General features: G+C 39.4%; 2 protein-coding genes across 2 annotated transcripts in view; one reads left to right on the top strand and one right to left on the bottom strand.

The window, feature by feature from the left end:
• CENPK (centromere protein K) overlaps window positions 1-229 on the bottom strand; it is a 30,862-nt gene extending 30,633 nt beyond the window's left edge. Inside the window, exon 1 of the mRNA XM_048291655.1 lies at window positions 153-229. Coding sequence (XP_048147612.1) covers window positions 153-155 — 3 coding nt within the window. The 5' untranslated portion in view covers window positions 156-229. The remainder of the gene's footprint in view (window positions 1-152) is intronic.
• PPWD1 (peptidylprolyl isomerase domain and WD repeat containing 1) lies at window positions 223-14,026 on the top strand. Its single transcript, XM_048291652.1, has 11 exons — window positions 223-385; window positions 1,743-1,845; window positions 2,418-2,518; window positions 3,750-3,870; window positions 5,834-6,281; window positions 6,839-7,029; window positions 7,535-7,724; window positions 8,711-8,892; window positions 11,456-11,537; window positions 12,110-12,292; window positions 13,295-14,026. Exons 1-11 carry the CDS (start codon window positions 238-240, stop codon window positions 13,436-13,438), a joined length of 1,893 nt encoding a protein of 630 aa, XP_048147609.1. The 5' UTR covers window positions 223-237; the 3' UTR covers window positions 13,439-14,026.
• The last annotated feature ends 2,552 nt before the right edge of the window (window positions 14,027-16,578 follow it).

Genomic DNA, 16,578 nt, shown 5'->3' with positions numbered 1-16,578 from the left:
AGCCGGGAAGCCAGAGCCCTCCCTACAAAGGAGCTCCGCGGCCCCAGAGGCCGAGAGCCCCCCCCAGCCCCGGGGTATCGAAACGCCAGGATCCCCCCAAGCGCCGGGATCCATCCGGGATTCTCCCGCCGCCCATTCCCGCCCGTTACTACCATGGCCGTTTCCCGCCGTCTGCTCCGCGGCGCCTACGTCACTCGCAGAGCGCCTGGCACGGCGCGGGGCTGTGACGTCGGCATCATGGCGTCCGCCGAGCCCGAGCGCAAGCGAAAGCAGCAGGAGGTGGTGGCGGGTGGTGGGGACACGGCGATAGCGGAGGAGGAGGATGAGGAGGAACGCTGGGTTGGGCCGCTCCCGGGGGAGGCCGCGCAGGCGAAGAAGAGGAGAGGTAAGGGGAGGAGCGGAGCGCTGCCCCGAATGGGGTCCGGGGCGGTGAGATCGCCTCCAGGCCCCGCCGGGCGGGAGCGGCCACGGGGTGAGAGCAGACCGTATCCTGAATCGGTGTTTCGCATGTAAAATGACCGCGCTGTGAGGGATCCCCTCGGGTGCGGAATTACAGGGCGAGGGTCTCAAGTGCTGAGAAAGTTGTGGCCGTTCAGCCTGGAGAAGAGAAGGTTACACGGAGACCTCATAGCAACCTTCCAGTGTCTATAGGAGCTTACAAGGAAGCCGGAGAGGGACTCTTCGGCAGGCACTGAAGTGACAGCACAAGGAGTAATGGGTGCAGACAGAGAGGGGAAATTGACGTTAGCTATAGGGAAAATAATACTTTACTGGAAGAGTGGTGAGGTACTGGCGCAGGTTGCCCAGCGATATTTTGGGTGCCCGAACCCTGGCAGTGTTCAAAGCCACGTTGAATAAGGCTTTGAGCAATTTGATCTAGTAGGAGGCGGCTTGGGACTAGATGGTATTTAAGGCTTATTCTAGCTCCTTAACATTCTATGATTCTGTGGCTTTTGCTTCCACTGGAGGAAACTTTCAGGCTAAGAGCCCTGCTGTGCAGGCTGAAGCTGTGCTGTTTATGGCTGTGGAATTAATCCATCTTTCAGATCACTGCCCTAAGCTGGACGAGCAGTAGAAGCCTCTAGGCTGTATTTGGCATGTGGTATTGCTCTGTGCAGCAACTCCCAGCTGTCTGGGTATCACTGTAAAGTAAATATGACTTTGACAACGTTCAGCAGATGTAAACCTGCAGGTTCAGTAAAAAATGCCATTGCCCAGCTGTTAATGAGTAGGATCTAAAATCAGAGACAAAGCTCAAAATCAGATTATTTTAGGTCAGCCAGTTAAACAATTAAGTAGGTGGGTACCAGCATGGGTACCAGCAGTTAGAATTTAGACTACAAGACTTGTGTGGGACCACAAATCTTGTAAAAACAACAGGGGTACCTGTGGGTTTAGAATGAAATGAGGTTCAGGTGGTCTTCTGTTTTCTGGCAGTAACTTAAAAACTGTTGACTTTGCTTTTTGGGTTTTTTTTACCAGTAAGACAATTAAGGTGACAGTTGCTTTAAAAGGAGAGAACTATATGAATTAAAGCAGCATTTGAGTGGCTTTAGTCCATGGAAAATGTGTAAGTCTCAGTGCAAAGCTAGAGTTAAAAGCCCTTTAATTACGTTTGCACAAAATCCCGCATATTTTTGACTAAAATATGAGTAAGCAATACCAGGATAAGTAAAAGAGAACAGAAACTAGATGTACCTTTATGAAAAAAAATTTCAGATTTTTCTTTTTATTCTGTGTAGTTCTTGAATTTGAACACGTTTATCTTGAAAATCTACCATCAGCTTCGATGTATGAACGCAGTTACATGCACAGAGATGTTATTACACACGTAGCATGTACTAAGTAAGTATTTTTGTTTTCCATTGTATTTCTTCGTCAGGGATGTATTTTTGTATATGCTAACAAGTTTTCATTGTAGACATTTTGCAATGGAAAGTTACAATGTCCTGAGGTGGTATGATAAGGGTGGTGGGGGGTTTTTTAAAAGCTATGTGGCTTACCTAGAAGCAAGATAAAAATTGTTTGTATAGACTAAAGGAGGGTCTTAAAATCCTTGTTAAAATGTGCATTTTAAGAATAAGATCGACTGACTGCCTCTGAAAAAGTACCATTCACCAGAACTGCTGAGATCACACACACACAATTAAAATAGGAGTTACATATACATATTCAAAAAGGATAGAGTTATATGTTTTCTCAGTTTAGGCGGTGATTTTTCATAAATTAATCCAAATGCACCAAAATACCTGTTTTTTTCCAGGAGTTGTAGTACCCATTCAGACAAACTGTCACAGTAATTTCTTGAGATTTCATTTTCTGCACAGTGTTAATCATAGTGCAAATTAGTGCCCAGTGGGAAAGCGCATAATGTATGTATCTGTTTACTTGTTTTTATTTTTCTGTTATAATTTTAGGACAGATTTTATCATAACAGCCAGTCACGATGGACATGTAAAGTTCTGGAAGAAAATAGAAGAAGGGATTGAGTTTGTTAAACACTTCCGAAGTCACCTGGGTGAGAAGTTGCTCTTTCTTCTCTAAAAGACCTCCCTTTTTCCTCCCCCTTGCTCTTTGTTGTTTGAACAGAGTGCAAATAGAGAGATTTTGGGATTCCTTTAGTGCAGTCAAAGATTAAATGATGTTTACCTATCTTCCATTTATTCCTCTGTCCTGTTATATTTTGCACCTAAGCTCCAGCAGGGATAGGATGAGAATGAAGCATGTGGGACTCTGCTTGTGCGGATCCACTACACCCTTATGCCCTGCCTGTGGGGAGAATATCTGGGACATAAGTGAACAAAGTGCATAACATGGTTCATAAAATCCAGAGAAGTTTAAAAATATGTTGCTTTAAATAAGGGTACCTCAATGCCTTACTTTTTTTTTTTTTCCCCCGGCAGTATGGAAAAAAAGTGATTATTTTCATCTAGAGTTATTGTAACTGTAGAGTAAATTCTGCATTATTGTTGTAATTATCAGCTGAATTGCAATTAGGAAAAACTTTTTTTTTAACCCAATTTCCTGAACTAATAAGTACACAAAGCTCTTCAACACTACTAAGGATTAAATAGGCTGGACAGAAAATGAGGTTCTCAATGGTATTAGATATTATGATATGCCTGAAGGAAAAAAGTCCAGTTTGATATGCCACAATGTTACAATAAGGAAAATATTTAATAATAGGTAGGAAAAGTATATTCCTTTTAGAGTTACAAGACATACTAAAGTAGGTTGTTGATCTTAGCTATCAGGTTCTTATTATATACAGAAGCAAAATGTGAGAACAAAATCTACCATGTGAAAATCAGCATTGTGAGAAATTTATGGAAGGCTCAATTGCAGAGTAATTTTGAGTATCATGGGTATAATAGTCTACAGAGTTCTGCTGCTTTTACCCTGTTGAGAGATGCAAGCTGAGGAGCACATGGTGTTTACCCCATCATAGTGTTCTCAGTTTTCTAAAATCAACATTTTGAACTGAACTAATTGCTACTGTAATCTTTTACTTATGTTTATGGTAAATTGTTCATTATCACATACCTGAGTCTAAATACTGATAGGGTATAAAGTATTGTTTTGTGAACTTTTTTTTTTTAAATAATTTTTTATTGAAGTCAGGTTTTAACTGAAAAAGGTGACAAAACAGTTGGGAAACAGGTTTAAACCTCTGTAGGTTCTCCTTGTGTAATACTGAAATTAAGGATGTCCTTTCCCATTTCTTAATAGTATCTCAACTTAATTCACAGGTGTTATTGAGAGTATTGCTGTTAGTTCAGAGGGGGCATTATTCTGTTCAGTTGGAGATGACAAAGCAATGAAGGTGTTTGATGTAGTCAACTTTGACATGATCAACATGCTGAAACTGGGGTAAGTTACTTGCTTCTTGGAAGTGTTCGTTTGAGATTTTAAGTGAGGGTTGTTTTGCTAAGAGGTAGGTCAATAACATGAGGTTCTTGAGTTATTCCTCTTCCCCCATGCCCCAGTCAGATGAAGCTGAGTAAATTGCATTGTCTGAAATGATTTCAATGGCTAGGGACCACCTGACTAATAGGAAAAATTACGACTGCAGCAGTAGAAGAGATGAATAGGAAAGGCGCTTCCCTGCTGTTAATAAATATTATGCAGAAAGATGTGGTGTTTCTTCAAATATTTAGGCATAATTTCTTTCTGTTGTTTGGTACTGAATTTAAAAATTACAGTCCACTCATAGTTCCATTAGAGAAGGGATTTGGCCTGTTGTATTGTCTTATTTGTTTTCATGAACACAATTTCCTTCTGCTAGAAGCAATTTTGTTGCTTTCTTCAATCTTGTAGCATTTCTGTCCTTACTCAGTATGTAGCTAAAGGATCTGGGAGAAATAGGAATGGATGTTACTGGAATTGTAACAATACCAGGGAAAAACAATCCCCACACTGTTAAAAGAGCGGATTTGAAAGGCTGGAGGATCAATGAATGCTGCATCATGAACAGTAGAAATACTGATTTCTCCATAAGCCTTTTAGAATTGGAAAACATCTTCTTCATAGTCTACTGTGTACTGGTTAATTTTGAAGCTGAATAGAAGTATAAAGGTGGGGAAAATAGCTTTTACATAGGAACATCTAATAAAAGCTTATGCTATCTGCTTTGCTAGTTGTAGTTTTAGTATCATCCTCCAGATAATGTACTTCACCTATAGAAATTTTTTCCCTCTTGGCTGTCTGTTCTGGAAAAATTCCATTTAGGCTTAATCTTTCGGTTTTGCTGGCATTTTTGACTTAGCAGCCCTGTACTGTTACTACCTAATTGGTAAAATCATAGAAAAAATAAAATAATACTCAAAAAAACAGCCCTGATCGGCAGAGGTTTCCAGTTCTAACTAATCTGTACAGTGTGTTTCTTTTCAAATCCCCGTGCTTTATGGTTCCACCAGTGATCTGGAGAAGTTTGGCTATTCCTGCAGAGATTTCATATTTATTTATTTGATCGTGTTCTTTCTAATGAACCAGAGACTGTTTGTTTCTCTTTGCCGACAGACACTGAAAATCCAAATTATTAGTGTCTGTCATAATGTCAGAATATCATCAGTCCTTCAGCATCTGTTAGTTTGATTTGCGAAAGGAACTAAACCTGAGTTTCCTATGGAGACTGTATAATTTTCTTGATGTTTCCTGTTTCATTTGAGTTCTGTTTTTCAGAATCTTTGCTTACAGGCTTTAAAACAGACATAACTTACATTATTGACTGTATCTCTGGCTTGTTTTGTTTGTAGAGTACACTTTTGCAAGTAGCAAATTAGTTCTTTATTAAATGCATTCACAACCCTTATTGAGTATAGGGGGATTGTCTTAATTTTCTTTATATCAGTTCTTGGGGTTTTTGTTGTTTTGTGGGTTTTTTTCTGGCAAGATCTAGTTGAACTTTCCCATAAATGTATGGCAGAGATGCAGTTGTCTTCATTTCTACTGAGTCATTACTCACTTAACAGATGGAAGAGAAATGGTATTGACTCATATAAGTTGAGTACTATTAATGCCACTTGGGCTTTTTGTATGGATTTCCAGCCTTATTCCTCCTTTTTACCTGCTTGCTACTTTGGCTGTCACAGCCTCTTTATAAAACAATATGGAAGCAACAGAAATTGGTAGTTATCCACTGAGTGGTAATGCTTGGTAAAGCTTGTCTATAATATGCTGAATATTAGCAAGATATGTATTAGCAAAACTAGTAAATAAAGTTTAAAATTTACTTCTGATGTTTGATTTCAAGTTTACCGCATAACTTGACTCTTGCCTAATTAAAATCATTCCTTATGTTAATTTTTTTTTTTCTTTCAACTCTTTGTTGCAGCTACCACCCTGGCCAGTGTGAATGGGTATATTGCCCTGGAGATGCCATATCTTCTGTTGCAACATCTGAGAAAAGCACAGGAAAAATATTCATATATGATGGACGAGGAAATAACCAGCCACTTCATGTTTTTGATAAACTCCATATGTCCCCGCTTACTCAGATACGCTTGAACCCTGTCTACAAAGTCGTTGTGTCTTCTGACAAGTCTGGAATGATTGAGTACTGGACTGGTACTCCTCATGAATATAAATTTCCCAAGAATGTGAACTGGGAGTACAAAACAGATACTGATCTATATGAATTTGCTAAATGCAAGGCTTACCCATCCAGTATAAGTTTTTCACCTGATGGCAAGAAAATGGCCACTCTTGGGTCTGACAGAAAAGTTAGAATTTTTCGTTTTCTGACAGGAAAGCTCATGAGAGTCTTTGATGAATCTCTGAGTGTGAGTTTTGTCTTGTCTTCCTTTGAAATGTTTTCTCTACTTACTTGAATTTGTTTGCCAGCACATTCACCTAAGCTATCATTTATTTCTAAAGGCAAGCTGCCTTCCTATATTTTTCTTGCAAAAAAGGCCTTCTGTGTTCTCTTGCTTGTCTCTTAGATTGCTTTGCCCCAAAATGAATACTTACTGATGTTTGTTACCTACGTAGTGAAACAGAGTTGTTGATTTTCATCTGTATTTTCATGCTGCTAGATTACCTGAAAGCAATTATGGAAAATGCCCATTTCAAGTAACATAATACTAATGAATTAAATTTGTCATCTTCTAAGGAATTTGTTAGACAACTATGCACTTTCATATGCCTAAGCATAGTCTTACAACATGCCTATTGTGTCATTAAAATAGAGTATTACTTGTATTTATTTAAATCCTTCAGTTAAGTTTGAGTGGAGTAATCTCACTTGAATTCGGTATTTTCTAATCATGTGAATCAGTGTTTTACAGGATAAAAAGTTTAAAATATGTTAATATAGTAGTGCTGGGGGTTTTTTTTGTAGATGTTTACTGAACTTCAGCAGATGAGACAACAACTGCCTGACATGGAGTTTGGCCGACGTATGGCAGTTGAGCGTGAGCTGGAGAAAGTGGATGCAGTAAGACTAATTAATATAATTTTTGATGAAACTGGACACTTCGTTCTCTATGGAACAATGTTGGGCATTAAGGTCATAAATGTAGAAACTAACAGGTAAGTTCCAGTGACACATACTGAGATAAGTTTCTGTTTTAAAGTCTTTATTCAGTCAAATTTGTAGCATATTTAAAGCTTGATATACCTGTGGAGGTGTCTAATCTTTTTGTGTTGTTATTTGAGAGCCTTACATTAGACTGTAGAGAAGGTACTCCCATTCTTTGTAAAGAGTCATTGCAGATTAAAGCTTAGTCAGATGAGGAGAAAACATGGGCAAGCATGTATGTATTAAAAATGTGTAATTAATTAATTAGCCTCTGGCTAACTGGATGAGATAACATTAAGTAAAAGTGGATCATTTAGTTGGGATTTTATTACGTAAAGAGGCTGACTGGTATATTAAGGTAACAATTTTGAATAGAGAAACATCATAAATAATGATTCTAAGTAATCATAAGTAATGATTTTGAGAGGATTTTGGAATTTTGCTTTGGGTCTAACAGAAATGAGACATTCTCTGTGAGCAGCTGACAGTTACACCTCTTTACATCTTGTACTTCAGGTGTATTCGTATCTTGGGAAAACAAGAGAACATCAGAATGATGCAACTGGCTTTGTTCCAAGGAGTAGCAAAGAAACATCGTGCTGCGATCACTATAGAGATGAAGGCATCTGAAAATCCTGTTCTCCAGAATGTTCAGGCAGATCCAACAGTAATCTGCACAGCTTTTAAAAAAAATAGGTTTTACATGGTGTGTGCCGTTTCTATTTAAATAGCTCCATTCTTGTATTGATGTTTTCTGTACATCATTTTTTTTTCTCTCCTTGCGCCTTTCTAGTACTTTTTGTCTTGAGCGGTTGCAAATGCAGCTTATGTAAAGGAGTTCCTTTATATTGCAAGTATATTCTAGAATTTTTTATCTTGAACTATCTATACATTACCAAGAAACAGTTGTAATTTTTTCATAGATTTTTATTCCCCTAAGAAGATTATATCCTTTTGTTCTAGTTGAAAAAAAAATTAAGTAAGAACATTTAAAAAACTAACCAGATCTTATAAAGAAACAATAATTAACTGTATGCATAAAAAATACAGTAGAAAAAAATTTCAGACCAGTATCAGGACTTAAAAACCCTAAGGACATTATAGGCAACAAGAAACGACAGGAGTCATCTTCCTGTTCACAGTTTGGTTTTTAGGTGAGAGAACCAAACAGACAAGCCATATCAGAGTGGTTAGTAACTGATTTGAGAGGTCATAGCCATAGAGGTTAGAGATTGGCCTGTCTGTTATGCCTTAAATTTGCTGGGTTTCTGTAGTCTTATATTAATGCAGTATTGGAATAAGAGGATTTATTTTAAGTATGTAGCACAACTAAATCTTTTGGCATAAAACCTGCCAATTTTGTCTGAGTATAGCAGAATAACCTGATATACTCCTCCTCTTTTTAAAGAAAAGATGCTGAACGAGTGCGAACTCCTGTTGTAAAGGGGAGAATTTAAAGATAACAGATAATAAAAAAATACTTGGATTTGCATGTAGTTTTACTGGAATTTATGACTGTGGAAATGCTGGTAATACAACATGGAAATGCAAGGATAGACTATGAATTGTCCTTGTACATTTCAAATTGAATTGCGTGTTCAGCGGGTTGAATAATGACATTGATGTGTCGGGTGTATATTTTAAGAGGAAAAAAGAAAAAAGCAGTTAACCTTCTGTTCTTTTGTGCTTCAGTTTACTAAACGTGAACCAGAAGACACGAAGAGTGCAGATTCTGACAGAGATGTATTTAATGAGAAACCTTCTAAAGAAGAGGTCATGGCAGCCACTCAGGCAGAAGGTCCCAAAAGAGTGTCAGACAGTGCCATCATCCACACAAGCATGGGAGATATTCATATCAAGCTTTTTCCTGTTGAGTATGTATTTGCTATTTTTTCTGTTGATTCAGTGTTGTTGCTTTCTTCTGTCCCTTGTGGTTGCAGTATCCAAGACTTACCTTATGCTAGAAATAATTATTTTCTTTCCCTTTTTCTACTGTCTTTATTTCCTGACAGTTTCTTAATACACCAAGGTAGGAATGTGACTCTTGACAAACACAAATAAAGTAGGGTAAAAATAGGACTAAATAGTAGTCTGGGGTACAGGAGCTTTTGAAATTGTATTTGGGTTTATTTAGTTATTGGTTCAGGGAGGCTATTCCTTTCTTAGCTTTTGTTCTTGGACAGGTCACGATAATCTTCTGTATGAGCTCTGTATTTTAAGGCAATGCTGTTTGCATCAATCTTGAAAAAAAATGATAATGTTGGCAGCTGCAGTAGATTTGGCAGCAGATCTGTGCAAGCCAGAAGAATAGTAGTTGCAACTTCCAAATGTGGCCAGTGTACTACAGTTTGTTATTGCAGCTCCTTTAAAAGCAATACAACATCTATACCAGCATATAATACTAGTGTTGTGTATGTCCAAAACCAGACATAGACTTGAAAAGTTTTATGCATGACAGTTGCTGAAATCAGTGTGTCATCATCTCTTTGTGATGCAAAAATTGCAAATATTCTGTCATTTAACACCAAATTTATATAATATATTACTATACATAGAAACCTAAGTCATGCAGATGTACTCCATGCTTCTCCAAAAACAAATTCATGTTTGGTCCTAAGCACAGGTAAAGCAACCTCAGTTCTACTCTGTAGGGCTACCAGACTTTTACTGCAGTCTTCATCAGTGTCTCCAGGCTCTAGTTTCTGGAATTCATAATTATAACGTACAAGTTGCAGTAATGGTACAGCTCTTGCCAGCGAGTGACAGGCCAAGCTACCATTATTTCTTTTGTTTTTTTTTTTTTAAATTGTCATGCTAGTGTGTCATATCTGCACGCACAGTATTGCAAGGTGCTTCACTGCAATGTTTTGTATGCAATTTTAAATTAAATACAGTATTACCAGGGTTGGTTATTGTTAGGTTTGTCCTTGTTGTAGTATTTTTCTCCCAGCTGGGCTTTAACTTAAAATCTCTTTAATGTGATTGAAACTTTAAAGAAGAGCATGTAGGATATGGCTCTGTATGCCCTTAATTTTTTGGTCATTTTATTGTGAAATAAGGTTGTGAATGACTACATACTGCTCAGCAAGAACTGGGACTAAAATCTTGTTTATTCCATTAGTTATGCCACTGGTGCCCTTTTTCACAAGGTAGCTTAGAGTGTTACTAAAACCCAAGCTAATGTTCCTTTTCACAGTTAGAGTAGAGTAACTCAAGAGCTGTGGACTCAACTAGGCCATTTTCTCCTTACTGGGAAAATGTGTGTGTGAACCTGTGAGTGTAGATCTTCTCTGGCTACTAATTGTTTTTATAATAGCAGAAGAGCCATTGTAAAAAAATTTCACTTTGGTAATAACTATCAGAAGTAAAAAATCAAATCACAAAAGTGAAATGATTCGGCCTTTTTATTCATCAACAATAAGATTCCATCTCTTCACCAAACAATGCTGATGAGTAGTTTCAGACAAGGATAACTGATCCTACTGACTGCAAGTTCTATAGTAATAAAACATTTTATTTTTACATTTTTACTTCTTGCATGCAACACTTGATACCTTTGCATGTATATCCTAAAAGAAGTGTAGAGGTAGAAGAATGAACAACTTTCTGCTTATGGAGCAAATACAGTTTACCTACGAAACGAGTAATGCAGGTAGAAAGCTGGGGTCAGTGGTGCCTTGAACCAGGCCTTGGGGAGACAGATTTGGTTTCTGGTTCCCATGGTTTAACCCTAGCCAGCAACTAAGCCCCCCAGAACCACTTGCTCACATCCTCCTTGGTGGAATGGGAGAGCACTGGAAGAGTAAGAGTGAGAATATTTGTGAGTTGAGGTACAGAAAGTTTAAGAGGGAAAGCAAAAGCCATGCACCCAAACAAAGCAAAACAAGGAACATGGACAGGCAGATGTTCTACTATCTCCAAGAAAACAGGGCTCTATCACGTGTAGTGGGTACTTGGGAGGGCAAATCAGCATTGCTGTGCATGTCCCCTGCTTTTTCCCTCGGCTTTTATGTGCTGAACAGGATCCTGTACGTGGAATGAAGCATCCTTGTGGTCAGCTGGGTTCAGCTGTCTCAGCCAGGTCCCCTCTCAACCCCTTCTACAGCCCCAGCCTTCTCACTGCTGGGGTGGGATGAAGTACAGAAAAGGCCTCAACAGTGTGTAAGCCCAGCTCAGCTACAGCTAGAACATCTCTGTATAATCAACACTACTGCTGCCTCTGTGTTTAATCACATAGCTTTGTACTGCTCAAGCTTTTTCCTTTCAGCTCTGGGTTTAAGGACGTGGAGATTTGTTTTTACCTTATTTGGTGAAATCCCTTCCTACAGAGTGCTGAAACACTGCACAGCACAACAGGGTCTTAGTCCCAGATGAAATCCTTATGGCCTTTTCACCAGACAAATACCATAGCCTGTGTTTTCTGTTACATGATTTTAGGTGCCCCAAAACAGTGGAGAACTTCTGTGTGCACAGCAGGAATGGTTACTACAATGGACACATAATTCACCGTATCATCAAGGTAACTTGCAACATGTTAATTTTGTGTTAATTTAGGTAATGTTTTCTGATGGTCAGTCCTCTGTTAACAGTTCCATTTCCCTTTTGCACACAGGATTGTTGGAGTGGCTTTAGAGTTCCCTGTAAAGTCTGAACAACCCTAAGCAGCTTTAGTACTTACTGAAGTGGTAGTAGTTGTTCTGCAGTTGATAAGGTGGCAGAAAACTGAAAATTGAAAGATCAGTTCAGCTATTCTGCTTGTGAATTAAAACTTTGCTTCATGTCAGAAGGCCTTTCTTGTAAGGCTTCTTATTTCTGTTGCACCAGAATCAAGTGATAGAGCCTAAGAATTTGCAAAAGGTAGAGTTAGTCAGGTTTCTGTCCTTCACTTGCAGGAGTAGTGAGTAAACTTGATTTTTCACAAGTACTTGATAGACACTTAAAAAAGCCTTAAATGTTTTCTTTCTTACACACCACATTTTAACACATTTTGTTGTAAGGTTTGCGGTAAGTTTGAAAAAATGGCATCTAGCATATAAAACTTCTGGTTATTTATTCTGTGCAATAATGTGATAATGTATCATTTCTGTGCAGGGTTTCATGATTCAGACTGGTGACCCAACTGGTACAGGAATGGGAGGTGAAAGTATTTGGGGAGGAGAATTCGAAGATGAGTTTCATTCAACTTTACGACATGACAGACCATACACACTCAGCATGGCTAATGCAGGGCCAAATACCAATGGATCCCAGTTTTTTATAACAGTAGTGCCAACCGTAAGTAATATTAAAAGCTCAATTTAAGGCCTGAGAGGCTACCTAGATATTAAAAAATCAAGTTTTTTTCTCATGGAAAAAGGAACACATTAGTACTTATTTTGCAAATAAATGATGCACAAAATGTGTACTGTGTAGGCTTCACTGAGCCTGTCTGTTAAGAGACAGAAATACTTCTTTATCACTTGTGATCAAGAGGCCTTATGCCTTTAAATGGAGTGAGGGTGGTATAAAATTCCTAGGCATGTTTGCAGTTATGTATTACTAGAGTATCTTATATTAATAATAGTGGTTTAAACTTGATGGAAACCTAGGTATTGCTTAGATTGATTGGGGTTTGGATATGGTGCCAGCATGTCTCCCTAGTATTGCCTAATTGTAGCTATACAAAGCCAGTGTTCAGGTTTGAAAATTTCATTTGATCTGTGTGTAATTTCAGAACCAACAATGGAAATTTTGGTATGTGAATCTAAGAGATAAAAACCAAATCCTTAAAGGTAACACTTAAAAACACTGAATTCTTATAGCACATCAAAGCCATGTGTCCTTTTTCTAAAAAAACACCATAGTTCTGAGGTTTATTAAGTTGTATCAGGGCCTGTATTCAAATTGGGCATACTATATCAATATTGAATTAGGTGTTATTCTGTACTGGCGCTTAAAATTGCTCTGTGAAAATACCATGAAATAAGACTGAAAATAACATTTCTGTGAACTGAGAATACACTTTAAAATAAACTATACCATGCAACTGCACTGGTAGAATGTGATCTCTGTAGTACTTTAAGAAAGCAGTTGAAAAGGTAAGTTCAAATGCATTTGAGTATGTGTTAGCTGCATTCTAATATTTACTTGCATGCTAATATTTACACGGTGTTACCTTCCATAGTCTGGACATGTGAAATATATCCATCTACAGTTACTCTCTTTTGTTTTGGTACCTAATCTACATGCTGCTTTCTATTTTAATATGCTTTTTTCTCCTTCTGTGCTCTCAAACAGCCATGGCTTGACAACAAGCACAGTGTGTTTGGACGGGTGACTAAAGGAATGGAAGTTGTTCAGAGAATCTCAAATGTCAAAGTCAATCCCAAAACTGACAAACCCTATGAGGATATCAGCATCATTAATATAACAGTGAAGTAAGGCAGGCATTGAAGGTTGCAGCTTAGGCAGAAAAAACCTGAGCATGTTGGACCCAGAAATGGACTTAGGAAACATTTTTGATAGCTCCTAGATACAGTAAGTACCAGGACAGAGCGATCACCAGTTCTACTATTTTTAATGTACCTAAAGTGCCCTAATTCTGTATTTCTGGTAACTTTGTATTTTAAAGTAAAAACATCTGCATGTTTCTTAGAAAGTGTACTGTCTTTCTTGCATCTCTTCTTTGCAAAATTAAAGATAAAAACCCCCACGATGTCCCATGATAGTGTTTGTAACATTTTCACATTTACTTGCATCTTCCATATTTGATTAATGTTTCACAGTACTGAAATCTTTGACAAAGGAAAAGGTCAGAAATACTAAGTTGAGTAAACTTCTCAATCCTTTGTACATATATCAAAAATTAGATTAAGTTTTGATACTGTTTGCTATGAAAAGCAAACAGTGTAATCTACCTCTGTTCTTTAAAAATTGTTGTGTAGATGTTTTCTATGTCCAAGAGCAACGATCAGCTCTTAAAATGCCAATGTATAAAGTCCTCTGCAATTTGTTTGGTATTTCCAGTGATTTCTTTCTTTCAGTGTTTGCTTTCTTTTTATTTTAGCCTAGTGAGTCTTTTTTTCTGGCTTAATTTTTTAGCCAAAGTCCTACAAACATTACTGCTTCTACTGAAATACTTAATTTATTTTAAACTGTGATAATCATCTGAGCTAAGCTTTGTGTCAGCTGTTCCTGACAGAGTTACAGAACAGAATCATAGCATCATTAAGGGTGAAAAAACCTGATAAGGTCGGTAAGTCCAGGCATTGACCCAGCACCACCACCATCTTCACCATTAAACCATGTCTCCACGTATCCATATGTTTTTTGAACACTTCCAGAGATGGTGACTCCACCACTTCTCTGGGCACTCTATTCCAATACCTGACCCCATTTCAGTGAAGAAGGTTTTCCTAATGTCCAGTGGTAATCTGAGGCCATTTCCTCTTGTCCTGTCATTAGTTAGCTGGGAGACCAACCCCCACCTGGCTACTGCCTCCTTTCAGACAGTTGTAGAGAGTAAAAGGTCTCCCCTGAGCCTCCTTTTCTCCTCAGCTGCTCCTCTCAGGACTTGTGCTCCAGACCCTTCCCCAGCGCCCTTCTCTGAACTTGCTCCAGCACCTCAGTGTCCTTCTTGAATTGAGAGGCCCAGAACTGGACACAGCACTCGAGGTGTGGCCTCACCAGTGCCCAGTACAGGGGCACAGTCCCTGCCCTGGTCCTGCTGGCCACACTGTTGCTGATCCAGGCCAGGATGCCACTGGCCTTCTTGGCAACCTGGGCACACCCTGGCTCATGTTCAGTCGCTGTCACCAGCACGCCCAGGCCCCTTTCCACTGGGAAATGTCCAACCACTCTGCCCCATCCTGTGGTGCTGTCTGGGGTTGTTGTGATCCAAGGGCAGGACTTGGCACTGGGCCTTGTTGAACCTCACACCATTGGCCTCAGCCCATGATCCAGCCTGTCCAGATCTTTCTGCAGAGCCTTCCTGCCCTCCAGCAGATCAGCGCTCCCACCCAGCTTGGTGCTGTGCACGAACTTAACTGAGGGTGCACCTGATCATCAGTAAAGGTATTAAACAGTGCTGGTTCCAATACTGAGCCCTGCAAAACACCACCTGTGAGCAGCCACCAGCTGGATGTAACTCCATTCACCGCCACTCTCAGGGCCCAGCCATTCAGAGAGTTTTTAAGCCATGAACTGTGCACCCAGCCAAGCCATGAGTGGCCAGTTTCTCTGCGTGAATTCTGTGGGAGAGAGTGTCAAAGGCTTTAGTAAAGTCCAAGCAGACAACATCCACAGGCTTTTCTCATCCACTAAGTGTGGCACACTGCCATAGAGATCAGGTTGGTGTCATGCTTTAGCTCCATCAAGGTCAAGCAGGACCTGCATTTCACAAAACCATGCTGGCTTAGGCCCCAAACCCTGATTATTTTGCACATGATGGCACTTAGGATGAACTGCTCCATGACCTTCCCTGGCACCAAGGTTAGGCTGACCTGTAGTTTCCTAGATTCGTCTTCAGACCCATCTTGTAGATAGGTGTTACAGTTGCCAACTTGTAGTCACCTCCCCAGTCAGCCAGGACTGTTGGTAAATGATTTAGTAGTGTCTTGGTGTCTTAAAATGAAGGCATTCAGTACTCAGCCTTTTTTAAACCTTTGTCACTGTTTCCCCCCTGCATGCAATAAAGGATGGAGATTCCCACTGGCCCTCAGTTTGTTGCTGATGTATTTGCAAAAACATTTTTTATTGTCTTTTTCACCAGTAGTCAGACCAAGTTCTAGCTGGGCTTTGGCCCTTCTGATTTTCCTCCTGCATAACCTCACAGCATCCTTGTAGTCCTGCTGAGTTTTGCCTGCCCCTTCTTCCAGAGGTTATAAAATCTCTCTCCATCTGTTCCAACAAAAGCTCTCTCTTGAGCCAGGCTGACCTCCTTGCCCTCATTTTTCAACACCTGGGGAGACACTGCTCCTGCACCTCTGGGATTTCCTTCTGCCTTCCTGGACTCCATTGCCCTTAAGGACTACCTCCTAAAGGACTCTCTCAACTAGTTTCCTAAACAGGCCCTAGTCTGCCCTCTGAAAGTCCAAGGTGGCAGAGCTGCTGACCCCTGTCCTTACTTCTCCAAGAAGGAAAATCTCATTTTGTGATCACTTTGCCCAAGACAGCCTCCAAACATCACATCACTCACCCATCCTTCTCTGTTTACAAACAGCAGGTTCTCACTGAAAGCTCCAACAACTCCTGAAGCTGTTGTGAATCTGGCTTGAAAGGGTCCTGTTACTATGCTAAACTATGTTTACTCTACAAACACTAACACTGATCATGGCTGCTTTATGTTCACATAACACCACTGCACTCATAGAAGACTTGGGAGTTTACCATTCTGGTAACTTCATTTATGAATTGAGATATGATGCATGATAATCAAATTCATTCCCTCTGAAGTTGCTGCTACCACAAGGAAGTTTATCTTTAGTGAGATAAAGGATCAGTTAGAAAAATTCTGTAGGACGTCAAATGTAGCACACCTCTATTCTGAGATGACCTTAAAAAAAATGAAAACAAAAAGACAA

This window comes from Corvus hawaiiensis, chromosome Z, assembly GCF_020740725.1.
Source record: "Corvus hawaiiensis isolate bCorHaw1 chromosome Z, bCorHaw1.pri.cur, whole genome shotgun sequence".
In the NCBI taxonomy this organism is placed as follows: Eukaryota; Metazoa; Chordata; class Aves; order Passeriformes; family Corvidae; genus Corvus; species Corvus hawaiiensis.
This window is presented reverse-complemented; position numbering and strand designations above follow the sequence as displayed.

Coding starts and splice junctions, on each gene's coding strand:
- PPWD1 (XM_048291652.1), top strand. CDS start 238: ATGGCGTCCGCCGAGCCCGAGCGCAAGCGAAAGCAGCAGGAGGTGGTG. Junction 2,519..3,749: donor ACACTTCCGAAGTCACCTGG/GTGAGAAGTTGC, acceptor CTTAATTCACAG/GTGTTATTGAGAGTATTGCT. Junction 8,893..11,455: donor ATCAAGCTTTTTCCTGTTGA/GTATGTATTTGC, acceptor ACATGATTTTAG/GTGCCCCAAAACAGTGGAGA.